The 27359-nt window shown below is 40.9% G+C and overlaps 1 protein-coding gene across 4 annotated transcripts in view; it reads right to left on the bottom strand.

The window, feature by feature from the left end:
- HECW1 (HECT, C2 and WW domain containing E3 ubiquitin protein ligase 1) overlaps positions 1 to 27359 on the bottom strand; it is a 564607-nt gene that overhangs the window by 144539 nt on the left and 392709 nt on the right. For all 4 annotated transcript variants that reach the window (XM_073550028.1, XM_073550027.1, XM_073550030.1 and 1 more), the window contains one exon: positions 8306 to 8381. In XM_073550028.1, the coding sequence (XP_073406129.1) occupies positions 8306 to 8381 (76 nt within the window). The remainder of the gene's footprint in view (positions 1 to 8305; positions 8382 to 27359) is intronic.

Below are 27359 nucleotides of genomic sequence, written 5' to 3'. Positions count from 1 at the left end.
TTTATTTTCAAAAAATGAATTTATTAGGGAATATTTTTTTTTCTACTTTATTATAATGTCCCATGGGGGACATCACTGTCCTGTGACAGATCGCTGATCTGTCACAGGCACTGCTGCAGGCTTCCTCATGCCTGCGCTCTGTGGGCAGTGAGGAAGCCAGCTCCCTGCAGGCCCCCGAAGGTCTTCGTCGCCATATTGGAGGGAAGGCAACCCCCGCTGCACATCGCGCTGCTGTGGGGGTCGCAGGGAAGCACCGAGGGAGCCCCCTACCTGCCGATGCTTACTTTAATCCCCGGTACACCACGATCATGTTTGATCGCGGTGTGCCAGGGGTTAACGTGCCGGGGGCGGTCCGTGACCGCCCCGACACATTGTGCCGGGTGTCAGCTGTGATAATCAGCTGACACCCGGCCGCGATCAGCGGCGCTCACCACGTGAGCGCCGCTGATCGCATTAGACGTACTATTCCGTCCTTTCTACTTAGGTCCCAGGTCACATGGACGGAATAGTACGTCCAATGTAGGAAAGGGGTTAAATATGAAGCCATGTATATTTGCTGTAGAGTGCTTTTAAGGCTTTAGGAGCAGCATGGTGGTTCAGTGCTTAGCACTGTTGCTTTTCAGCACTGGGGTCCTGGGTTCAAATCCAACCGAAGACAACATCTACAAAGAGTTTGTATGTTCTCCCCTTGTTTGTGTGGGTTTCCTCTGGGTTATCTGGTTTTCTCTCACACTCCAGAGACATTCTGATTGGGAATTTAGTTGATGAGCCCAAATGGGGACAGTGGAATTAATGGCGCTATATAAGATAATAATATGTAGCGATAATGAAACCCAGAAGGGCTCCTAAAGGCTACCACCAATGCCATGTTGTATTCTATACTACTGCTGCAATTCAGAGAGTATTGCTGTGGCCCTGGAGGTCACAAGTGTTGCCGGAGCACTTTTGGACTATCGCTGCAATGTGGGCGAGTACAAGCTGAGATGCTATTGGATTAGAGTCAAAAAACAGCAAATAATTCCAGCGGATGCTTCCTACTTGGCCATAAAATCCATTTTATTTTTATCTTTTAAAATAGTTCCATGTGGCAGAAACCCAAATATATACAGGGGGTCAGAAGAAAAAAAGGGCACACTGCTGCTTTATGCGTGCAGACTACGCGTTTCGACCTTACTAGGTCTTCTTCTAGGTCTTAAGTGTGAGCAGTGTTCAAGATAGTAATATACCCTGCTTCCAGGAACTTGCTCCAATTACAAAATTTGGCTTAATTAAAATAGGGTGTATACCCTTACACAGGGATAAAACTTTGTTAAATACAAAATGTACTACATATTTAAAGCATATCGCTACAAAGTGCCCTTATTTTTATCTAATACATTATTATTCGCATCTTATATTTATTCTTAGATATAACAAAATTTACCATATGAACAAAAAAAAAAAAAATTTTAAAAAACAAAAAACAAAAAAAAAAAAAAAAAAAAATAGGAAAAAGAAAGGAAAATTCAAGTGTTTTTATATATATATGTATATTTACCACTGGAAAACCTGCCATTTAGAATTGACTGATTAAATCTAACCTATTATTCAGTCCATTAGGTATACGGCTTTCCAGTGTAAAAATCCAATAACTTTCACGATTTAATAAAGTCCTTCTATTATTACCTCCCCGTAAGGATTTCTTTACTTTCTCTATACCATAAAAGGACAAATCATTCAAATTTCCTTTATGTTCATACCAGAAATGTCTTGAAACTGCAGAGCCTCCTATCATATTCTCTTTTACTGCATCAGATAAATGCCTACGGATTCTTTTTTTCAAAGAGCCCGTAGTACATCCAATATATTGTAATTTACAACTATTACATACAACAGAATAAACTACATTAGTAGTATTGCAATTGATAAAACTATTAATATTATATTCTTTACCATTTTTTACTGAAACTATTTTTTCTGTTTTATTTACAAATCTGCAACATTTACATTTTTTAGCTCCACATTTATAAAAGCCCTTTAAATCAAGCCAAGTATGAGATTTTTGTTGGTCAACAATGTTATATTCACTAGGTGACAGAATAGACTGAATCAAACGCGCTTTTTTAGCGACAAATCTGATTTTATTTCTTTCTAAAATTTTATCCAAATCTTTGTCTTGTTTTAGGATAGGTAGATATTTCTTTATTATTTTAATTATATCTGTATATTGTGGTGTATATTCAGTACTAAAAGTAATATTTTGTTCACTGTTTCTATTAGAAAATTTTTTATTCTTATTTTTACTTTTATTTTGCAATAATTTTTTCCTATCCACATTATCCACTATTGATATTGCTCTTGTTAAATTCCAATCTGGATAATGTCTATCATGTAATCTCTGACATGTTTTAACTTTTTCACTTTCATAAATCTGCTTATTTGAGCTATTTCTATGTATTCTAATTAGTTCTCCCACTGGTATATTTTTGATAGTGTGTGCTGGATGACATGAATCAGCATGTAAAATTGTATTTGATGCAGTCTGTTTCCTAAATGGAGCAATATCTACTTTCTTAGTTTCTGCATTTCCTGAAAGAGTGATATCCAAAAAATCTATTTTATGACTATCATAAATACAAGTAAATTTTAGATTAAATTCATTACAGTTAATATATTCGTTGAAATCATCTAATGATTTTTTATCCCCATTCCATACAAATAACAGGTCATCTATATAACGCCCCATCCAAATGATGCGATTTTTAAAAGGATTTTGTTCATTATATAGGTGTTTTTCTTCCCATCTTCCCATGACTAAATTAGCCAGGGATGGTGAGAACTTCGCACCCATACTAACTCCTTTTGTTTGGAGAAAATATCTGTCACAAAATCTGAAATAATTATGTTCCAATAAAAATTTAACTGCATCCAACAAAAATCTTTTATCTCTTTTCTATAATTACTATAGGTTTCCAAATAGTAATGTAAACTTGCCATTGCTACATTAAATGGTATCGAAGGGTATAAACCGATGACATCACAGGTGACCCAAGAATAAGTAGGTTGCCATTCAAATGATTCCATCATACCTACAACTGCTTTAGTATCCCGCATAAAGCTGGGAATATTTTTTACCAAAGGTTGCAAATAAAAATCCACCCACTCACCTAATCTTTCCCCTAAACTTCCTATACCTGCCACTATGGGTCTTAGTGGTGGGGGAAAAATGTTTTTATGAACTTTCGGGAGTGAATGATATATAGGTATTATAGGAAACTCAATATACATATATTCTTTTAATTTATTACTAATGGCACCAGTGTATACCCCTTTGTCTAGTAATTTTTTTATTAACAAATTAAATTTATTCGTTGGATCTTGTTTTAATTCAATAAAGGAATCCTCATTCTGTAATACCATTAAATTCAGTTTTTCATATAAACCTGCATTAATCAGGACTATCCCTCCTCCCTTGTCTTCTTTTCTTATTAATAAATCTTGATTTTTTTCTAACTCCTCCAAACCTATCCTTTCTTTATAAGTCAAATTATCTCTTTTCTTGATTTTTCCAATTCCATTATTTAAATTGATCAACTCTTTCTCTATCAGTTCTTGAAAAATATCCAAAATAGGCGGCCGGGATTTCAGAGGGTAAAAAGAGGGATTAGATATAGGAAAGTCCTGATTAAGTGTGATTTCTTCTAAATTCCCACTTTTTTTCATCGCATTCATATTCATTAAGGCGATCTGTTCATCAAATAGGAACAAATTATCTGCTTCTATATCCTCTTCAATGGAGATATTCTGTTCTACCATCTCCTGTTCTTTGAAATGGCATTTCAAGGTAAGGGATCTTGCTAAACGATTAACATCCAGTATTGTTCTGAAGACATTAAACTGATTAGTGGGAGCAAAACTGAGACCTTTGGAAAGCACTGAGATTTGGGCCTCTGTTAGCAAATAACTGGATAAATTCCAGATTGGTTTCATTGTTTCATACGATTTTTCTTCCGTGTGTTGTAGCCCTTTCTTGCAGTGTTTCCTCCCTCCCCGCTTCCTCCGTTTTTTGGAAATGCCGCCTTAGAAGAATTTTCCAGCACAGTCCTTCTTTCTTCTCCGGATTAATCAGAGGATTCCATGTTTTCCTCTGAGGAATACACAGTGGTTTCCAATGTGGTATTTAACTCTCGAAAGGTAACTCTTGGTTCCTTCAATATGGTTTTTTTCTTTCCTTTTAAATTTTTATAACTACCATATGATGATCGCATTGCTTTAGCCCATGTGTAAACCTTATTATTTTTATAATCCTCTAAATCTCTTTCATATTTTTTCTTTTTCAAATCCGTAATTTTGGTTTCCAATTTCATCAGATTGTTTTTAAGTTTCTTATTTAATAATTTAAATTCCTCAGTAGCTGTAAATCTTTGCATGCTGTTCTGTAAAGTTTTAATCTCTTTTTTTACTATTTCCAACTGTTTATTTTCTTCCGTAATTATTAGTTGTATCAACTTTAAGGAACAGTCACTGAGTATTCCATCCCAGTCTTTGTGAAAGTTTTCATCATATTGCTGTGTAACTCTTTTTTTTATTTTTATTATACGGAGGCCTCTGGGGACCATATTTTTATCATAATAGGTTTGTAAGGTATTTTGATCCCACCAAATCTTTAATTCCTTACACATTTTCAATTCCAAATCTTTCATTAAAGTGGTCAATTCCACTGATGTACTCATTAGATGTCCTGGGTTCGATTTAGACCCCTGGAATATAGAGGCAGATTTGTTCAACCTTGCCTTGTAATCTTCAATGTCTTCAAAACTTTGACCTGTATTTTCTGTCATTTTGGTTTAATAAGATGTGAGTCCAAAAAACTTTACCCCCTGTATAAAAACTTGGATTTATGTGCACGGCTAAATGCCTCAAAATACAAATTCAAACAAGAAAAATTATAGCCAGCTCACCCAGTTAGACGTCCTTAGTGGTTCTGCTCACTGCCAGGAAGCCGCACGGAGTTGTAATGGGAGAGGCACACCCATGTTGCAATAGAAACAAAAAACAGCAAATAATTCCAGCGGATGCTTCCTACTTGGCCATAAAATCCATTTTATTTTTATCTTTTAAAATAGTTCCATGTGGCAGAAACCCAAATATATACAGGGGGTCAGAAGAAAAAAAGGGCACACTGCTGCTTTATGCGTGCAGACTACGCGTTTCGACCTTACTAGGTCTTCTTCTAGGTCTTAAGTGTGAGCAGTGTTCAATATACCAGTGGGAGAACTAATTAGAATACATAGAAATAGCTCAAATAAGCAGATTTATGAAAGTGAAAAAGTTAAAACATGTCAGAGATTACATGATAGACATTATCCAGATTGGAATTTAACAAGAGCAATATCAATAGTGGATAATGTAGATAGGAAAAAATTATTGCAAAATAAAAGTAAAAATAAGAATAAAAAATTTTCTAATAGAAACAGTGAACAAAATATTACTTTTAGTACTGAATATACACCACAATATACAGATATAATTAAAATAATAAAGAAATATCTACCTATCCTAAAACAAGACAAAGATTTGGATAAAATTTTAGAAAGAAATAAAATCAGATTTGTCGCTAAAAAAGCGCGTTTGATTCAGTCTATTCTGTCACCTAGTGAATATAACATTGTTGACCAACAAAAATCTCATACTTGGCTTGATTTAAAGGGCTTTTATAAATGTGGAGCTAAAAAATGTAAATGTTGCAGATTTGTAAATAAAACAGAAAAAATAGTTTCAGTAAAAAATGGTAAAGAATATAATATTAATAGTTTTATCAATTGCAATACTACTAATGTAGTTTATTCTGTTGTATGTAATAGTTGTAAATTACAATATATTGGATGTACTACGGGCTCTTTGAAAAAAAGAATCCGTAGGCATTTATCTGATGCAGTAAAAGAGAATATGATAGGAGGCTCTGCAGTTTCAAGACATTTCTGGTATGAACATAAAGGAAATTTGAATGATTTGTCCTTTTATGGTATAGAGAAAGTAAAGAAATCCTTACGGGGAGGTAATAATAGAAGGACTTTATTAAATCGTGAAAGTTATTGGATTTTTACACTGGAAAGCCGTATACCTAATGGACTGAATAATAGGTTAGATTTAATCAGTCAATTCTAAATGGCAGGTTTTCCAGTGGTAAATATACATATAAATATAAAAACACTTGAATTTTCCTTTCTTTTTCCTATTTTTTTTTTTTTTTTTTTTAATTTTTTTTTTTTTTTGTTCATATGGTAAATTTTGTGATATCTAAGAATAAATATAAGATGCGAATAATAATGTATTAGATAAAAATAAGGGCACTTTGTAGCGATATGCTTTAAATATGTAGTACATTTTGTATTTAACAAAGTTTTATCCCTGTGTAAGGGTATACACCCTATTTTAATTAAGCCAAATTTTGTAATTGGATCAAGTTCCTGGAAGCAGGGTATATTACTATCTTGAACACTGCTCACACTTAAGACCTAGAAGAAGACCTAGTAAGGTCGAAACGCGTAGTCTGCACGCATAAAGCAGCAGTGTGCCCTTTTTTTCTTCTGACCCCCTGTATATATTTGGGTTTCTGCCACATGGAACTATTTTAAAAGATAAAAATAAAATGGATTTTATGGCCAAGTAGGAAGCATCCGCTGGAATTATTTGCTGGTTTTTGTTTCTATTGCAACATGGGTGTGCCTCTCCCATTACAACTCCGTGCGGCTTCCTGGCAGTGAGCAGAACCACTAAGGACGTCTAACTGGGTGAGCTGGCTATAATTTTTCTTGTTTGAATTGGATTAGAGTGTTACATATTATTATTTATTCCACGGCACTTTACATGTGAAAAGGGGTATACATAATAAAAAACAAGTAAATAAACAATACAAGTCACGACTGGTACAGGAGGAGAGAGGACATTTCCCGCGAGGGCTGGGCTGACAATCTAAAAGGGATGGGTGAGGATACAGTAGGTGAAGGCAGAGCTGGTCGTGCAGTGGGTGGGTGGATCGGTGGTTACTGCAGATTGTAGGCTTTTCGAAAGAGGTGAGTCTTCAGGTTCCTTTTGAAGGTTTCCACAATAGGCGAGAGTCTGATATGTTGGGGTGCAGAGTTCCAGATGCGTGGGAGAAATCTTGTATGCGACTGTGGGAAGAGGAGATAAGAGGGGAGTAGAGAAGGAGATCTTGAGAGGATCGGAGGTTGTGTGTAGGTAAGTACCAGGAAACTAGATGACCGATGTATGGAGGAGACAGGTTGTGGATGGCTTTGTATGCCATGGTTAGGGTTTTGAACTGGAGTCTCTGGGTAATAGGGAGCCAGTGAAGGGATTGAGAGAGAGGAGAGGCTGGGAAATAGCGGGGGGACAGGTGTATTAGTCGGACAGCAGAGATCAGGATAGATTGGAGGGGTGGGAGAGTGTTAGAGGGGAGACCACAAAGTAGGAGGTTGCAGTAGTCAAGGCGGGAGATGATGAGGGCATGCACTATAGCTTTTGCAGATTCTAGGTTGAGGAATGTACAGATCCGGGAAATATTTTTGAGTTGAAGTTGGCAGGAAGTGAAAGGGCTTGGATATTTGGTTTGAAGGAGAGCTCAGTGTCAAGGATTACCCCAAGCAGCAAGCTTGTTAGACTGGGGAGAGTGAGCAGCCATTTACTTTAATGGATAAGTCTGTTGGGGGAGTCAAGTTAGATGGAGGAAAGATGATCAATTCTGCTTTGTCCATGTTAAGTTTTAGAAATCTAGCGGAGAAGGCTGAAATAGCGGACAGAAATTCTGGAATTTTGTTTAGTAGGGAGGTGATATCTGGTCCAGATATCAATGATTGAGCCTACCTTCTACCTGTGAGCCACATTAAGGGACTGTTGCTGTTGGTAAGAGCCAAGCTCTATGACTCAGCTCAGAAGTGTAACTGACCAGCTCTTTGCCTAAATACTGTGCACAACTGCCAAGATTGTTCTCTCTTTGTCAGACTGCTATAACCTATACCGTAGTTGCCCCCTTTTAAAAAAAATGCCTGTTCCAGTTAAACCCTACCGCCTCATACTCATCTGCTCTTTCTACAAGGAACAAGAATATTTGTTTGGCTGCACTGAGTTTGGACAATTATGACAATAATCGGATGTATATGGCTGGACTACCAGTAACAAGCTCCGATTTTATAATAATTAAAAAATAGATAAACAAACACATACATAACCATCCCTCTGATCAACATAGTACCATCGTTATATCACTCCACGCACAGACAATTTCACAATTAGCACAAAATGAAGTACAATATTAAAAATGTACCTGATAATGTAAAACTGATGAGCCTGCGGCTGCCTTGCCCGTGCGATGCATCTTCACTGTTGATGCTTTTAAAGATCTATAAAGAAAAGATGGTGTGAGATTGGTGTCGATAACATATTAGTTTCCATTAGTGCTATCCCTCTAGACTCCATCAATATGGATCGATAGTACTGCACCATACTCTGCCATTAGTACACGCAAAGCTTGAATTTCTGATGCTTCTATATTCTGCCGGAATGCTTTATAACTGTGATCTCTTACTTATATACTGTATCTGCTTCCAGACGGACAAACCGTTAGTTATATGCACACAAAGTATTCAGATTATGATTTAGCTCAGTATGCTTATTGTAATCATATACCTGTTCACATAACACCCGAACCTACAAATATGCTGAGAAAGTGGCCATGGTGCATGCTTAGCGAGCTTGTTCGCAATATCATCAGGGTGTCGTTTTCTTAGCCTTTCATTTACATAGCATGTGTACCAGAAATACATAGCTGCTTCCTTCCAAAATAACCTTATACCTATCCACAGGCTATGTGTGGAATCGCAGATTGCCCCCATTCCCTACAATAGAACAGATACACAATACCAGACACAAAGCATAGACAGATCTAGAGCCGTTCCGGAAGAAAGCGACCATGCTTTCATAATCTTGCGCAACTCCACTTAAGCATTATTTATATAACACTAGCTGAAGAGCCCGGCGTTGCCTGGGCATAGTAACCAACTGTGGTTAGTTATAGCAAATTATAATGATTATATTGCTCATAAAAACATTTCACATCATATATTCAGCACTACAGATTTGCAACACCAATTAACTAAACGATTACCCAAGTATTGATAGTATTTTATTTTCAACTCATTCAAGAGCCTTTTGATAAACAACATGTGTATCTGTGTATCTAACCCTATCCTGTGTGATAATGTCTGCTGATCTGTGTATATAATCCTCTCCTGTGTGATACTTTCTGCTGAGCTGTGTATCTAATCCTATCCTGTGTTACTGACTGCTCAGCCGTGTATCTAATCCTATCCTGTGTGATACTGACTGCTGAGCAGTGTATCTAATCCTATCCTGTGTGATACAGACTGCTGAGCCATGTACCTTATCCTATCATGTGTGTTACTGACTGCTCAGACATGTATCTAATCCTATCCTGTGTTACTGACTGCTCAGCCGTGTATCTAATCCTATCCTGTGTGACACTGACTGCAGAGCCGTGTATCTAATCCTATTCTGTGTGATACTGTCTGCTGAGCCGTGTATCTAATACTATTCTGTGTGATACTGTGTGCTGAGCTGTGTATCTAATCCTATCCTGTGTGATACTGTCTGCTGAGCCGTGTATCTATTCCTATCTTGTGTGATACTGACTGCTGAGCTGTGTATCTAATCTATCCTGTGTGATACTGACTGCTGAGCCATGTGTCTAATCCTCTCCTGTGTGATACTGACTGCTGAGCTGTGTATCTAATCCTATCCTGTGTGATACTGACTGCTGAGCTGTGTATCTAATCATATCCTGTGTGATACTGACTGCTGAGCCGTGTATCTAATCCAATCCTGTGTGATACTGGGCTCCCCCTGCAGTCTGTGTCAGAGGGTGGTCTGTGTTGGCACGGTAATAAATTGTGTTCTTTCCAGCTTTACAGAAGGACGATAACACCATAGAAATTATAAGAATAGGCAAAATTGTTTGGTGAATTGGAACGTGCGGGGTTAAAATTTCGCCTCACAACATAGCGTATGACACTCTCAGGGTCCAGACATGTGACTTGTGGCTGTAGCTGCGATGGTGCAGATGCCAATCCCAGACATACACACACACATTGAGCTTTATATATTAGATTTAACAACAACTTTAAAATAATTATGTTGTCACTTTGCATACAGTCATGAGAAGAAAATATGTACACCCTCTTTGAATTGTCTGGTTATACATATCAGGAATTAATTAAAAAAATCTAATGTCTTAAAATTAGGCAAGTGCAACCTTAGCTAGACAACAACACATGATAAATTACACAGTGTCATTATTTATTTACCAAAAAGCTAGACCAAAATGTAAAATCAGTGTATGAAAAAATAAGGAAAGATGTATATGTTTGTAAGAACCAAATTTTATTCATTATGTCCTGATACATAAAACCATAGAATTCACAGAACGTGTACTTACTTTTTCTCATAACCGTATGCAGCCCTAAATGACATGGTTTATGTCCCAGTCACCAGCACACATAGTAACATAGTAACATAGTTATTAAGGTTGAAGGAAGACTTTAAGTCCATCTAGTTCAACCCATATCCTATCCTAACTTGCCCTAACATGTTGATCCAGAGGAAGGCAAAAAATCCCCATGTGGCAAACAGTAGGCTGCACATTGGGGAAAAAAATTCCTTCTCGACTCCACATACGGCAATCAGACTAGCTCCCTGGATCAACGCAATATTAAGGAAACTAGTGTATATACCCTGTAATATTATACTTTTCAAGAAAGGCATCCAGTCCCTTCTTAAATTTTAGTAGGGAATCACTCATTACAACATCATATGGCAGAGAGTTCCATAGTCTCACTGCTCTTACAGTAAAGAATCAGCGTCTGTGAGTATGCTTAAACCTTCTTTCCTCCAGATGTAGAGGATGCCCCCTTGTCCCCGTCACAGGTCTAGGAGTAAAAAGATCATTAGAAAGGTCTTTGTACTGGCCCCGCATATATTTATACATTGTAATAAGATCACCCCTAAGCCTTCGATTTTCCAAACTAAATAACCCCAAGTGTAATAACCTGTCTTGGTATTGCAGACCCCCTAGTTCCCTAATAACCTTGGTCACTCTTCTCTGCACCCGCTCCAGTTCAGCTATGTCTTTCTTATACACCGGAGACCAGAACTGTACACAGTATTCTAAGTGTGGTCGCACTAGTGACTTATATAGAGGTAAAATTATGTTCTCCTCATGAGCATCTATGCCTCTTTTAATGCATCCCATTATTTTATTTGCCTTTGCAGCAGCTGCCTGACACTGGCCACTAAATGTGAGTTTGTCGTCCACCTATACACCCAGGTCTTTTTCAGTGACAGTTTTGCCCAGTGTTTTATAATTAAGCACATAATAAAACATCTTATTCGTTCTACCCAAGTGCATGACCTTACATTTATCCCCATTAACGCTCATTTGCCATTTATCAGCCCAAGCTTCTAGTTTACATAAATCCTCATGTAATATAAAATTGTCCTCCTCTGTATTGATTACCCTGCAGAGTTTCGTGTCATCTACAAATATTGAAATTCTACTCTCTATGCCTCCTACAAGGTCATTAATAAATATGTTAAAAAGAAGCGGGCCCAAAACTGACCCCTGTGGTACCCCACTGCTAACCGTGATCCAGTCCGAGTGTGCTCCATTAATAACCACCCTTTGTTTCCTATCCCTGAGCCAGCTCTTAACCCACTTACACATATTTTCCCCTATCCCCATTGTTCTCATTTTATGTATCAACCTTTTGTGTGGCACCGTATCAAAAGCTTTTGAAAAGTCCATGTACACCACATCCACTGCATTCCCTTGGTCCATTCCGGAACTTGCCTCTTCATAAAAGCTTATCAGATTAGCCTGACAGGAACGGTCCCTTGGAAACCCATGTTGATATTGGGTCATGAGGTTATTCTCCAGATACTCCAGTATAGTGTCTCTTAGAAAACCCTCCAGGATTTTACCCACAGTTGAGGTTAAACTTACCAGCCTATAATTTCCAAGTTCCGTTTTTGTCCCCTTTTTGAATATTGGCACCACATTTGCTATACGCCAGTCCTGTGGTACAGACCCTGTTATTATGGAATCTTTAAAGATTAAAAATAATGGTCTATCTATGACTGTACTTAATTCCTGCAGTAGTCAGGGGTGTATCCCATCCGGGCCCGGGGATTTGTCAATTTTAGTGATTTTTAGATGCCGCTGTACTTCCTGCTGGGTTAAGCAGGTGACATTTAATGGAGAATTTTTATCCCTGATCATGTTATCAGTCATGGGATTTTCTTGTGTAAATACTGTTGAAAAAAAGTCATTTAGCATATTGGCTTTTTCCTCATCCTCATCCACCATTTCAACCAGACTATTTTTAAGGGGGCCAACACTATCAATTTTTAGCTTCTTACTATTTATGTAGTTAAAGAATATTTTGGGATTTTTTTTACTTTCTCTGGCAATGAGTCTCTCTGTCTCAATCTTTGCTATTTTGATTTGCTCTTTACAGAATTTATTTAATTTTCTGTATTTATTTAATGCCTCATCACTACCTACTTGCTTTAATTCTCTAAATGCTTTCTTTTTGTCACTTATTGCTCCCCTTACAGCTCTATTTAACCACAGTGGTCTCCTCCTATTTCTCGCATATTTATTCCCTTAGTGTAAATATTGTGCACAGGTCCTATTCAGGATGCTAATAAACGTCTCCCATTTTCTTTGTGTATTTTTATGTCTCCGTATATTGTCCCAGTTAATTGCACCAAGATCATCTCTCATCCGTTGGAAATTTGCCTTCCTGAAGTTTAGTGTCCTTGTAACCCCTCTACTACACATCTTATTAAAGGATACATGAAAACTTATTAATTTGTGATCACTATTACCCAAGTGACCCTCAACCCTTACATTTGATATGCGGTCTGGCCTGTATGGTTAATATTAGGTCTAGCAGTGTCCCCCCCTCTTGTTGGGTCCTGAACCAGTTGTGAAAGATAATTGTCTCTCATAGTTGTCAAAAACCTATTACCTTTGCTGCAGGTTTCGGTTCCCCAATGTATTTCAGGGTAGTTGAAGTCCCCCATAATAATGACTTCTCCTTCATCTATTTGCTATATGAGGATATTCTCTGTATCCACAGTAGATGTTTTCATGCTTTGAAATCTGTTTCTGGCAGCCATTTGAATATTTCTGCTGGTGTTTATATAGATAGGAGTGAATTGCAATAATCCTGTTTGTTGCACTCATATTGATACACTCACGGCATATCTTGGATGAGCACGGCGGATACAAATTGTCAGTTTGGCACAGAGGCCTCTGGATATTTTAGCCAGCTGTCAAAATAATTATGAAACATTTTGAGCTCTACAATCAAATTTACAGGGCACTTGCTATCCATCTCACATATACCAACATTTGCTTCTGCTCCATTTGTGCTGACATCCAAACCTAAGGATGTAGCCCCCCGTGTAAACATCCAGTGCCATAACCTGTTAGCAAACTTAGATTCAAAGAAGGAATTTTTATGGATTAAGCGTGCACTGCCAGACCATCACTCCTCACAAGTTGTGTGCTTTATACATTTAATTCCCAACGCGTTTCAAAGTTAAAACTTCTTCCTCAGGGGATGACATGTACAGACAGGTATAGACATCGCCGGTTTTATATATACACAGTTCAAAAATTGGCGCCAAGGGTCACGTGTTGCGAGGAAGACAGAAGTCAAAGGTCATCAGTATTGCAATGTCAAAGGTTATTAAAAACTTATTACTTCCAACAAAATTAATTCTTTTAATATATTTCCAGGTAATTAAATGAAGAAAAGGTGAGAAAGAAAGAAAAAGGAGAAAAGAAAAAGGAAAAAAAGGAAAAAAGAAAAAGAAAAATGGACATAGAGAGAACTAGAACAGAACCAGAAAAGCGGAGTCGGAAGAGAGCAATAGCCAGTGCATAGACCACCACTCTAAATAAACAGATAACATGTCACCAAGAAAAACCGGAGGAAAAGGGAAGGAAGAAAAAAGTGAATGAACATCTTTGTGTGAAATATATAAATATTTATAGAAGTCTAAAAAATATATAAAATATATATATATAGTTAAAAAATTTAGTAAAAACGAATTTATCAAAACTTTATTGTATATAATAAAAATGTAAAAAAATAATAAAAATATAAATAAAAAATGTGTCTAATCAATTAAAAACATATAAAAAACAGGTATAAGAAAAGTATGTCTGGTAACAGATTGTGGAGAAAAAGAGGGCACGCTGGGAGAAAGATGTTCCCATAAACAGTCACGAAGTCAGTGGCACGCAGAAGAGGGAACCGAATCCGAGAAGGAAGGACACCCAGAGCACTAAGAGGAGAAGGATCGCATCCAGAGCTACTTTAGTAGCGGTCATTTCGGGAAATGGTTGAGGAACATTCCTGAAAACCAATATAGAAGAATAAGAAAAAATTGTACAGATACGAAGGTTTTTGAGGATCAAGCAGAAATATTAAGAAATAGGTTTATTGATAAAAAATACCCTGATAATTTACTTACGAATGCTTTCAATAACTGCATCAATTTATCTCAAGATAGTCTTATCAAGGGCACTAAAATGGTTAAACCTAAAAACAATAAATTTATGACTAACTTTATTACGCAATTTTGTTTTGAACATATAGAAATTAGGAAGATTTTGAGTAGCAACTGGCATATTATATTAAACGATCCCATATTGCAGAAAATCCTCCCAAGCAACCCTGGTGTAACGTTCAGAAGAGCCCCCACCATTAAAAGTGTAGTGGCTCCTAGCCGGTTAAAAAATGCAAAAAAAAGTAACGAGTTTTTATCTGGATATAAAGCTCCCCCCAAGGGTATTTTTAAATGCGGCAAGAGGAACTGTTTATGCTGTACTTGTATTGCACATAAAGATAAGAACTTTAAATCTACTAGCACTAACGAAGTTTTCCCTATTAAGGAGTTTCTTTGCTGCACCACTGACTTTGTGATTTATCTGATTGAGTGTGAATGCGGGGAAACAATATGTGGGTAGGACAGTCCAACCACTGCATTTAAGAATTAATTCCCACAGATACAATATCAAAAAGGTTTTTTAAAACATGGTCTTTCTAGACGTTGTACGGTTGAACATAACAAAAATTCAAGTAATCTGAAAATCAATCCCATTGAACATATTCCGGACAATATTGCTGATAGAATAGGGTCACTAAATAGGAAGGAGGTCTTCTGGATCTATAGGCTGAATACCTTAAGACCTAATGGTCTCAACGAACTTACTGAAGTTTTTCTGTGAAGTTAAACTGACACCTCTTCTCCCGGTTTGAATAATTATTTTGAGCTGATACCCTGTCTAGTAATGCTGATTTTCATTCTTCTTTTATCTATAGTGTATTTTTATGATTGCGACTTTATGTTTAATTCTGGTCGCCGTTTTCTGTACTTGTTATGTGTCGCTTCGCTGCTTAAAAATTATTCCTTGCTGTATCATTTTATTAGTCTCCCCAGGTTCAGTGTTTTTTGTTTTACGCTGTCAATGTGTGGGACTTCTCCGCTCTTCATTCCTTTTTTCCCTCCCCCCTCTGGATGCGATCCTTCTCCTCTTAGTGCTCTGGGTGTCATTTCTTCTCGGATTCGGTTCCCTCTTCTGCGTGCCACTGACTTCATGACTGTTTATGGGAACATCTTTCTCCTAGCATGCCCTCTTTTTCTCCACAATCTGTTACCAGACATACTTTTCTTATACCTGTTTTTTATACAGTCATATGTAAAAGTTTGGGCACCCCTATTAATGTTAACCTTTTTTCTTAATAGCAATTTTGGTTTTTGCAACAGGTATTTCAGTTTCATATATCTAATAACTGATGGACTCAGTTATATTTCTGGATTCAAATGAGGTTTATTGTACTAACAGAAAATGTGCAATCTGCATTTAAACAAAATTTGACCGGTGCAAAAGTATGGGCACCCTTATCATTTTCTTGATTTGAACACTCCTAACTACTTTTTACTGACTTCCTGAAGCACTAAATTGGTTTTGTAACCTCATTGAGCTTTGAACTTCATAGCCAGGTGTATCAAATCATGAGAAAAGGTATTTAAAGTGGCCACTTGCAAGTAGTTCTCCTATTTGATTCTCCTATGAAGAGTGGCATCATGGGCTCCTCAAAACAACTCTCAAATGATCTGAAAACAAAGATTATTCAACATAGCTTTTAAGGGGAAGGATACAAAAAGTTGTCTCAGAGATTTAACCTGTCAGTTTCCACTGTGAGGAACATAGTAAGGAAATGGAAGAACACAGGTACAGTTCTTTTTAAGCCCAGAAGTGGCAGGCCAAGAAAAATATCAGAAAGGCAGAGAAGAAGAATGCTGAGAACAGTCAAGGACAATCCACAGACCACCTCCAAAGACCTGCAGCATCATCTTGCTGCAGATGGTGTCACTGTGCATCGGTCAACAATACAGTGCACTTTGCACAAGGAGAAGCTGTATGGGAGAGTGATGCGAAAGAAGCCGTTTCTGCAAGCACGCCACAAACAGAGTCGCCTGAGGTATGCAAAAGCACATTTGGACAAGCCAGTTACATTTTGGAAGAAGGTCCTGTGGACTGATTAAACAAAGATTGAGTTGTTTGGTCATACAAAAAGGCGTTATGCATGCGCTGTATTGTTGACCGATGCACAGTGACACCATCTGCAGCAAGATGATGCTGCAGGTCTTTGGAGGTGGTCTGTGGATTGTCCTTGACTGTTCTCACCATTCTTCTTCTCTGCCTTTCTGATATTTTTCTTGGCCTGCCACTTCTGGGCTTAACAAGAACTGTACCTGTGTTCTTCCATTTCCTTACTATGTTCCTCACAGTGGAAACTGACAGGTTAAATCTCTGAGACAACTTTTTGTATCCTTCCCCTGAAAAGCTATGTTGAATAATCTTTGTTTTCAGATCATTTGAGAGTTGTTTTGAGGAGCCCATGATGCCACTCTTCATAGGAGAATCAAATAGGAGAACTACTTGCAAGTGGCCACTTTAAATACCTTTTCTCATGATTTGATACACCTGGCTATGAAGTTCAAAGCTCAATGAGGTTACAAAACCAATTTAGTGCTTCAGGAAGTCAGTAAAAAGTAGTTAGGAGTGTTCAAATCAAGAAAATGATAAGGGTGCCCATACTTTTACACCGGTCAAATTTTGTTTAAATGCAGATTGCACATTTTCTGTTAGTACAATAAACCTCATTTGAATCCAGAAATATAACTGAGTCCATCAGTTATTAGATATATGAAACTGAAATAGCTGTTGCAAAAACCAAAATTGTTATAAAGAAAAAAGGTTAACATTAATAGGGGTGCCCAAACTTTTACATATGACTGTATGTACCTGACATGCATACATCTTTATTCTTGTTTTTATACAGTGTTCCATTTTCCATCGCGTTTTTAATTGATTAGACACATTTTTTATTTATATTTTTATTATTTTTTTACATTTTTATTATACATAATAAAGTTTTGATAAATTCGTTTTTACTAAATTTTTTAACTATATATATATATTTTATATATTTTTTAGACTTCTATAAATATTTATATATTTCACACAAAGATGTTCATTCACTTTTTTCTTCCTTCCCTTTTCCTCCGGTTTTTCTTGGTGACATGTTATCTGTTTATTTAGAGTGGTGGTCTATGCACTGGCTATTGCTCTCTTCCGACTCCGCTTTTCTGGTTCTGTTCTAGTTCTCTCTATGTCCATTTTTCATTTTCTTTTTTCCTTTTTTTCCTTTTTCTTTTCTCCTTTTTCTTTCTTTCTCACCTTTTCTTCATTTAATTACCTGGAAATATATTAAAAGAATTAATTTTGTTGGAAGTAATAAGTTTTTAATAACCTTTGACATTGCAATACTGATGACCTTTGACTTCTGTCTTCCTCGCAACACGTGACCCTTGGCGCCAATTTTTGAACTGTGTATATATAAAACCGGCGATGTCTATACCTGTCTGTACATGTCATCCCCTGAGGAAGAAGTTTTAACTTTGAAACGCGTTGGGAATTAAATGTATAAAGCACACAACTTGTGAGGAGTGATGGTCTGGCAGCGCACGCTTAATCCATAAAAATTCCTTCTTTGAATCTGATGATTTTATGGCCACGGCATGGTCATTTGGATGTGCAGCAGGCTGACCTTGTTCCTTTATGTCTGATACTCTCCTGCCTAGGGTGAGTATAACTAATTGTTTTATATTCTTATTTTCTCGGGTAAGACCCTATTGCGCTCTCTTTCTTTCAGTTTCCACTGTTAGCAAACTTAGTAATGAAGTACTCATTCCATCACTGCTCATTTCCCAAACTTTTCTCTGATTATCAGAACACAATATTAATATACCTCAAAGTATGAAAACCATAAGCATTCATCAGACATACAGTATAACCTATAACTGTTTTAGTAGTTAGTTATAGAGCACATTACATGTTTCAATTTACAAGCTGTGATCAGAAATGTTCACACTACATTTTATGGCCTCGATTTAAAGGGCATTTGTCTGTAGGATTAATACCTTTCAAGCTGTCTATATGGGAATGTAGGTCAGATGAAGATGAAGGCTGTGTGCACACGTTGAGGATTTGGACGCCCGGAATTGCATCAAATCCACAGTGTAGTACAGTATCAATGATAGTCAAAGGGAATTTGAGATTTGCTGTGCATATGCTGCGGAAAAATCCGCGCGGATTTGTTGCATTTTTTTTCCGCAGCATGTCAATTCTTTGTGCGGAAACGCAGCGTTTCTGCACCCATTGACTATACATTAAGTAAGGCAAATCCGCATATCAAAAAACGCATGACAATCCACAAGAAATCTGCAAGTAATCCACAAGAAATCTGCATCAATTCCACAAGCATTTTGGCCTGCGTTTTCTGCCAAGAGATGCAGATTGTGTGCGGAAAAATCCGCAGACCAATCTGCATCGTGTGCACATGTAGGGAAGGTGACCTGACGGACGGACTTATTAGTAAGAAAAAAGGAGGGTTTGCACAGTTTAGGCAGATAGCCGTGGGGAAACAGCTAGGAAAGTGTAGATGACGTGCAGTACCTTGGGTTGACCACTAGATGACAGGGAGGAGTGTAAGTTCAGGACTTAACAGCAGCTTAGGGCTTTAGAAACCGTTGGTCATGGGGGGCGGAGTTACAGGGAACTGGGAAAGTTATAAATTTGACAGGAGGGTTCCAGAAAGTTCCAGTCCCCAGGAGGTGCTCTAGAGACAAGGAGTCTGTGACAGTTTGTGTACAGTGAGGACAGCCAAACCAGGGGACTGAGGAGAGAGGAAGTCAGGGGGGTGGTCCTGACAGGGAGTACCGCAGTACAGACGAGGCCCCAGAGAATAGCGTAAAGTATTGAAGATGATAACTGACCAGTAAAAGTGCTGATGGTGAACGGGCCTAAGGCGGCCACAGTGACTGCGCTGACAGGATCGTCACTAAGTGAAAAAGGGACGGTACATGTAATTACGTCCCTGGTGGAAAAGTACGGTGTGTGAGGGCCGTGAAGAGAATTGCGGTGTATCGTGAGGGCCGTCAGTCAGACGGCGGAAAATAAACTTGGACCTATTGCACCTGAAATCTGCCTCCATCTTTTGTCTAAGCAACAGCACATGTGAAAAAGACTTGGGTATACTAATAGATCACAGACTGAATATGAGTAAACAGTGTGATGCAGCAGCAAAAAAGGCAAATGCAATTCTAGGATGTATTAACAGAAGCATACAGTCTAGATCACGTGAAGTCATTATTTCCCTCTACTCCTCTTTGGTCAGACCTCATCTGGAATAATGTGTCCAGTTTTGGGCACCACATTTTAAAAAAGACAACAACAAACTGGAGCAAGTTCAGAAAAGAGCGACCAGAATGGTGACCGGTCTGCAAACCCTGTCTTATGAGGAAAGGTTGCAGGATTTGGGATTGTTTAGTTTGCAAAAGAGAAGACTGAGAGGAGACTTAATAGCTGTCTACAAATATCTCAAGGGCTGTCACATTGTAGAAGGATCAACTTTATTCTCATTTGCACAAGGAAAGACTAGAAGCAATGGGATGAAACTTAATGGGAGGAGACACAGATTAGATATTAGAAAAAACTTTGTGACAGTTAGAGTGATCAATGAGTGGAACAAGCTGCCACGAGAAGTGGTGAGTTCTCCTTCAATGGAAGTCTTCAAACAGGCTGGACAGACATCTGACTGGGATGATTTAGCGAATCCTGCTTTGAGCAGGGGGTTGGACCAGATGGCCCAGGAGGTCCCTTCCAACTCTACGATTCTATGATTCTGTATGTCACTGCGTGGTATACAGAGGGATCACCCCCCGGCCCGGCCCACGACTCTACACTTGGCATAGTCGGCAGGATCGCCGCCGCTAATACAATACCTTCTGCGGCAGGCCTGCCTCTGAGGAATGGAAAAGGATTTGGACTACTCAGTTTGGATTATAAACACCTGTGGATTACAAATTGCTAATCTGTGGATTACAAATCGGGAACGCTGTGGAGGATCTGTGGTGCTGGCAGAGGATCCGGGCGGTACCAGGTTCTGTGCAAGATGGCGGTGTTGCTCCAACGCAGGAGAGAGATACGGGTGTTTGCAGTCGTCCCGGATGGACTGGGACCCCCGCCAACGTACCCCTGGGGGAAGCGAAAAGTACCAGGGGGCCAAGATGAATAAACAAAAAGAAAAAGACGGCACACCAGGGCGTACACACCAAATAGAGATAAAGTGAAAAAAGCTTTATTGTAACAAAAAATGCACACACATGTTAAAAACATTTAAAAAACTAAAATCAGTGATAAACTGTGTAGTACATATAACGGACATATGTTGACAATCAAAATAATCTGCATAGAAGTCATAGAATGTGGCAAAAATATAACGGTTACAATACAACGACCATACTTTCAATGTATATGAGTCTCTACTAATACAGACATATCACCATAATGACAAAAAGATGTAAATAAGCTTGTCAACATATGTTACACTATTTCACCCATGGTGGTAAAAGAATATTTACTCAACACCAGCAATACCATAATAGTGAGCTAATAATAATAATATGGCCCTATAAGATCCTATGTAAATTGCATAGATGCAAAGATAGCCATACTCACCAAAGGTTATAGTGCTGTACTGCCTGTCCCTTGGCACACAGGCAGCACCCTTTATATTGGATATTGCATTTATGTGGTGGTGCTTGCCTTTTTCTCTGTTCATCTCAAGTACCAGGAGGCCGACGCTCCCACATACTGGACCCAGGCAGGTGGAGAGGCCTGCCATCGGCCCACCCAGAGGAGGGAGTGATGTGGAGAAAGAGATTGGCTGCGGCTGCTTGGCGCCATTCGATTGCTGCCCACCGGACAGGATGCAACGCTGTGGTTGTCGAGGCATCGGGCGCCTGGAGTGGCGATGGCATCGGGAGAATGAGCCTAGCCGGAAAAATTATCTCTTAGACTCATGGGCAGTCGCTCGGATCTCGGGTGGAGAAGTAGAACAATTGAGGGCCCCGCGGGAGTGGCCGCCAAAGTGGACATCGGAGTGCCTCCCTGCGGAACCCCAGAGCCTGGAGGCTAGCCCCGCCGGACGGCGGGGTGAAGGACGGAGACTGCGGGAGGAGCCGCGGGATGTTATGACAGAGTCAGCGGTGCCGGGGAAGGTGAGAATTCCCCCGGTTCCGCCGGCGGCCCCCACCACTCGGCCGCAGCACGCGGCCTCCGGTGTTCCTGAAGGCCTGACTGCAGAGGGCCCTATGATCTATGCTGAGCTGAGTAAGGCCCCCGCTCCTGTCCTCGAGCCACTCCGCCCGGTATCACCAGTGCGGGGCTTGTCCACGGAAGGCGCTGCTGCGTCCCCCCTGCCAGTAACGACCTCATCACCGAAACCGGCTGATATTCCGGCCCCGGCTGCAAGTCCAGGTGCGGCCTACCCCGCGGCCACGACAGTGCCGGCGCTGGAGACGGTTGCAGCCTATTTGTCAGGCTCTGCGGCATATTCAACAGGAACTATGGCTGATCCTCCTCGCAGCCCGGCCCCAGCGGCTGCTTGGCCGCTGACATCTACGGCCACCTCTGCCCCGCACTCGATCCCGGCTGAGTCCCGCCCACCGGACTCCAGGGCCTATACCGGACCCTCCGTCTGGGTCGCGGAAGTCATCAAAAAGAAAAAGGCCAGGGAGCAGGAGATTTGGAACCTGCTCCATGAGAGCGGAGAGGCTGGCATGGCGGCTACATGATCCTTGGGATGGCTTGTATATACCAATATATCAAAGGGGTACGGGTTTATCTGAGACCTTGCGACGGGCCAGAAAGTATATATCAACGTGGCATCGATCCGCCATGGCCGGGCCTTGCAAGAGGGGGACTTGGTATCCTATTACAAGGAATATTGTCCTCGCGGCTACTATGCAGTAGCCATGCTCGCTGAACCCAAAGATCACGAGCCCCCATAGAAAGGACTTTAAGGACACTCCCTGCATGCCGGGAGCTCCACGGCTTTGGGGTTCCTTGTTACTGGCCACCAGGAGATGGCGTGGACAGTCAGGAATTCGTTGTAACGTTATGCAGGTCATTGGGACAGTTTGCGTTAAGAAAAAAAAAATATTTCTTTTTGTTTTGTTAAAATTGTTGAAGTTGGTTTGCCTGGCATGGCGGGGGTGCATATAAAAAAAAAAAGGGAGTGCCATTGTTAAAGGAAGGGGGAGAAAGCCTGTTACAGTTTTTTGTTGGTTAAAAAAAAAAAAGAGAAAAAAAAAGAAGCAGCAAATGAAAAAAGGGTACTTGTGTCATATTATAAAGTTTGGTTTAATGTATAATATGCATAAGAAGATTGCAAAAGGTCCGAGTATGGGGGTCTGTGTGACCAAAGGAAATGTGTGACCAGAAGGAATGTGAGACCAAAGGGGTCTACGAGATAAGAGGATCTGTGTGACCGGGGCGCCGACCATGACTTGTTATTGAAGGAAAGGTAAAGAGATGGAAGATGTGAGATAGATAGAAGTCCCAAGTCAGGTACATAACACCACGGACATTCCCGAAGAAAGAAGCGGACGCTGACAATGATCTGGTAGGTGTAAGACCTCGATCATGGCATACCAGATAGTGAAAGGTGACAGAAGGGGAGAGTAGAGGAAGGTACACGCCGTAGAGAGAATCCGGGTGTACCTAGCCCACTTTGAGAGACGTTGTCATGTGTCGTGCACCGTGCACGCTGGCGAGTGGCGGTAGGCTGCTCGGAGCACGGTGCTCCCGGTTTGGTTCGGCCCCAGCGGATGGTGGGTATGGCCCAACCACCGGTCCGACAACAGAAAGTAGGGGAAGTTTCAGAACAACTAAGGCAGGGACGACGATTGTCGAGGACGACAATAGACAAAGGAAGGGAGAGTGTAGGGAAGGTGACCTGACGGAAAGACTTATCAGTAAGAAGAAAGGAGGGCTTGCACAGTTTAGGCAGATGGCAGTTATGACAGTGGGGAAACAGCTAGGAAAGTGTAGATGACGTGCAGTACCTTGGGTTGACCACTAGATGGCAGGGAGGAGTGTAAGTTCAGGACTTAACAGCAGCTTAGGGCTTTAAAAACCGTTGGTCATGGGGGACGGAGTTACAGGGAACCAGGAAAGTTATAAATTTGACAGGAGGGTTCCAGAAAGTTCCAGTCCCCAGGAGGTGCTCTAGAGACAAGGAGTCTGTGACAGCTTGTGTGCAGTGAGGAGAGCCAAACCAGGGGACTGAGGAGAGAGGAAGACAGAGGGGTGGTCCTGACAGGGAGTACCGCAGTACAGACAAGGCCCCGGAGAAAAGCATACCGTATTGAAGACGATAACTGACCAGTAAAAGTGTTGATGGTGAACGGGCCTAAGGCGACCACAGTGACTGTGCTGACAGGATCGTCACTATGTGAAAAAGGGACGGTACGTGTAATTACGTCCCTGGTGGAAAAGTACAGTGTGTGAGTGTGTAACGGGGCCTGGACACGGAGGGCCGTGAAGAGAATTGCGGTGTATCGTGAGAGCCGTCAGTCGGACGGCGGAAAATAAACTTGGACCTGTTGCACCTGAAATCTGCCTCCGTCTTTTGTCTGTACGTCACTGCGCAGTATACAGAGGGACCACCCCCCAGCCCGGCCCACTACTCTACACACATACCCGAATAATATGATAACTTGATATCTGCAATCCGATATCTTATTCCAGAGAAATTCACATTTTTCATATATGGAAATGAGCTGTTCAGGGCTATGGGCCGAACAAAGATTGGCATGAAGATCTGTCTCCAGAGATTATTTTTAATAAAAAGGGGAGTTATCTGTGTGTTATGTAATGGCTGCGCTCTGCTCTCCTGATCTCAATGCAGAGCTGAGTGTGATTATAACTAATACAGCACAACATTAAAGAGAACTTGTCATTTAAAATAATGCTATTAAACTGCAGACACTGGGTTAAATTAGCAGGTTAATAGCATGCTAACACTGTGTGGCTGCTGCCCTGAAAGGCGACCTGCCGTGAGGAAATGAACTTTATTCCCCTGGCAGCCTCACTCTTCCAGTAATGGGGGTGTGGCCTGCACAGTTTCAGTCACTGCTCCTTGCATAAAGAGCGATGACTGTAAGTGTAATAAGATAGATAAGAGAGACTGAGTAACTGTAAGCGAACACCGCCATCTGCTGGACCACACTGAAAGTGAAAGTGAAAGAAAGAATTGTGTTAGCAGGAACCAAATTGTTCTGGGAGGTTTGCAGGGGAAGTGAATTAAGCTGCTGGTCCTGATCAGGTAACACAGAAAGGACTTCCTGAAAATAAAATAGGACCGCTGGCACAACCCTATAGTATTTTGTGGTGCACAAGTAGGATCCCAATCCGTGACTTGTAATATACAGAAACTTGGCACACACTCCTGAATTCTGATGCAGAAAGGTGATTTTTAATAAAGTACAGTACATACATACAGACGTTTCGGTCTGTGACCTTCATCAATGTACAAAGGCTATAGTGTGAGCTCAGGAAAACTGGGAATGAATAGAAAAACTCCGGTGGGTGAGGAGGCACAGGAGGCCGTCTCTCATGATTTAGTTGTGGCAGGTGAACGTGGTATCCGCCGCGAATCAGGATCCTGTCAGCGCCGGCGTGCAGCCTCCGCTGGGCAGGGACTTACCCGCACTGTAGGGGGGTCCGGGGTCAGGTACAGCCGGAAAGTACAGATACACAGGACCTGTGGACGCTGAAGTTTAGCAAGCAGTCACAGGACCTACGGTCCTGTGACTGCAAGGGGGTGGGGCTTAGCATCCTGCCTTCAGAGATGGCAGGACACTATACAGAATTACTCAGAGTCAGGCAAAATGGAGGTCATACACAGAGATATCAGTAAAGTACCAGGGATGAGACAGAACGGATAGTCAGGGCCAAGCAGAAGTCAAAACTAAACAGACATAGAAGGTACCAAGCAGAATCCAAAGCAATATCCAGAGAACAGACCGAGTCGTACACAGAGAATCAAGCAACCTGAACACAGCACAAACACACTCAGGGGTCACCACACAATGCCAAGGGCAAAAAGTATAACTGACGGGGATGGGAGCGTCCTGAGGCTATAAGAAGCCTCTCCCAGAACCAGGGAGAGGCCACAATCACAGCCCCAGGTGTGCAGGTAAGCCTGCACTGGGATCACAACCTTTAATCCCAGAAATGCCAGTCATCAGCACTGGTTCCAGACATTAACCCCACGTGTGCGAGTCAAACCCGCACTGAGATCATGACACTCGCTCTCTGTGCTTGACTCCTTGGTATTTGACTCAGCTTGTCCTCTGACCTGTTTGACTGTCTTCTGACTCTGGATTTCCTGCTCCCGACCGGCTCTGACTTCTCTGGCTTGTTTCTAACGTGTATTGCTGTGACCTCTGGTACTTCGTTCCCTCTCTGTTGCTGACCCGGCTTTTCTGAATACTCTTCCACCACTTAGTGGCTCCTGCCTGCTGCTCTGTGGTTTTACTGTGAGTGTACCTGTTTTTTATTCACCCGCACTCCATGGTGGAGGTTGGGTGCTACTGCGCTGCAGCAGGCATTACAACAGAGCCATGGTGCTGGATGCCGAGAAGTTAGGGAGGAGTCATTTGCCTGCAGTGAGATGTCTGTCTGCGTTACTCAGGAGCATGGAAGCAAATAAGGTGGAGCCGATGTGCAGCAAGAAATTTGAAGATGAAGGCAGCCTCAGTGAAGAGGTGGAGGTAGGACTCACACCTAGTGCGCAGTCAGATGACTTAGGGAAGAAGGTCACTGAATGCCATGGAGGAGAACCAGATGTCGAAATTCTGCATGAGGTACCTGAAATTTTGAGTACTCCTGACAAGAAATTTCAAGAGGTGCCTCAAAATACTCAGTGTGTCCACGCTGGTGTCCCATCTATGCAATATGCGCAGAATGAATTTCTTTGGCAAAACATAGTGCAAGAGAGGCAGAAATGGGTGCGAAAGCTATGGGCATCCGGCCCACCTCTGAAGAACATTAAGGGGCACAAAGATTCTTCTTGCCCGAGGACTGGAGAGTTTAAAGGAGGGGGGAAAGTAATGAGATAGATAAGAGAGACTGAATAACTGTAAGCGAACACCACCATTTGCTGGCCCAAACTGAAAGTGAAAGAAAGAATTGTGCTAGCAAAAACCAAATTGTGCTGGGAGTTTTGCAGGGGGAGTGAATTAAGCTGCTGGTCCTGATCAGGTGAAACAGAAAGTACTTCCTGAATATAAAAGGTCTGCCCAGACTGAGAAGGGGAGTTGGCGCCAGAACCTACACCAGGGCAGGTTGTATGCCTGTGAAGTGGGCTTGCATTCACCATCAGCACAGAAGAGCTCGAGAGCGGTCAGATGCTGTAGAAGGTCTAAGTTGTGAGGAAGATTAGTGCCCCGGGGGCTCCTGTGGAAGGCTGTGAACAGAACCAAGCCAGGCCCAAGAGACACCGCAGCCGAGTTACTGGGACATGCTTGGAGAGCAAGACAGGCAGGACGTTGTGCATCAGTGAGTGAGATTTAGGCAACTCCAGTCAAGGTGTGGGCTCCAGACTATGCTGGTCATATACTGAAGACCAGAGCAACATCGGTCAAGATCCAGAACCCAAGAGATGCCCATCGGCAGTCAAGAACCAAAGATACCCGAAGAATAAACGACTGGAGACTCTCACATCAGCTGGTGATCAGAGGATGCGAGTGAGCAGGGCTATTGCTTTCAGCACAGACTCACAGTACCGGCTGTGGGCAGGAGGAGGCAG

Source organism: Dendrobates tinctorius, unplaced genomic scaffold (assembly GCF_039654945.1).
Source record: "Dendrobates tinctorius isolate UK_male_01 unplaced genomic scaffold, ASM3965494v1 ptg000162l, whole genome shotgun sequence".
Classification (NCBI taxonomy): Eukaryota; Metazoa; Chordata; class Amphibia; order Anura; family Dendrobatidae; genus Dendrobates; species Dendrobates tinctorius.
The sequence above is the reverse complement of the archived record's forward strand: the minus strand, read 5'-3'. Positions and strand labels throughout refer to the sequence as shown.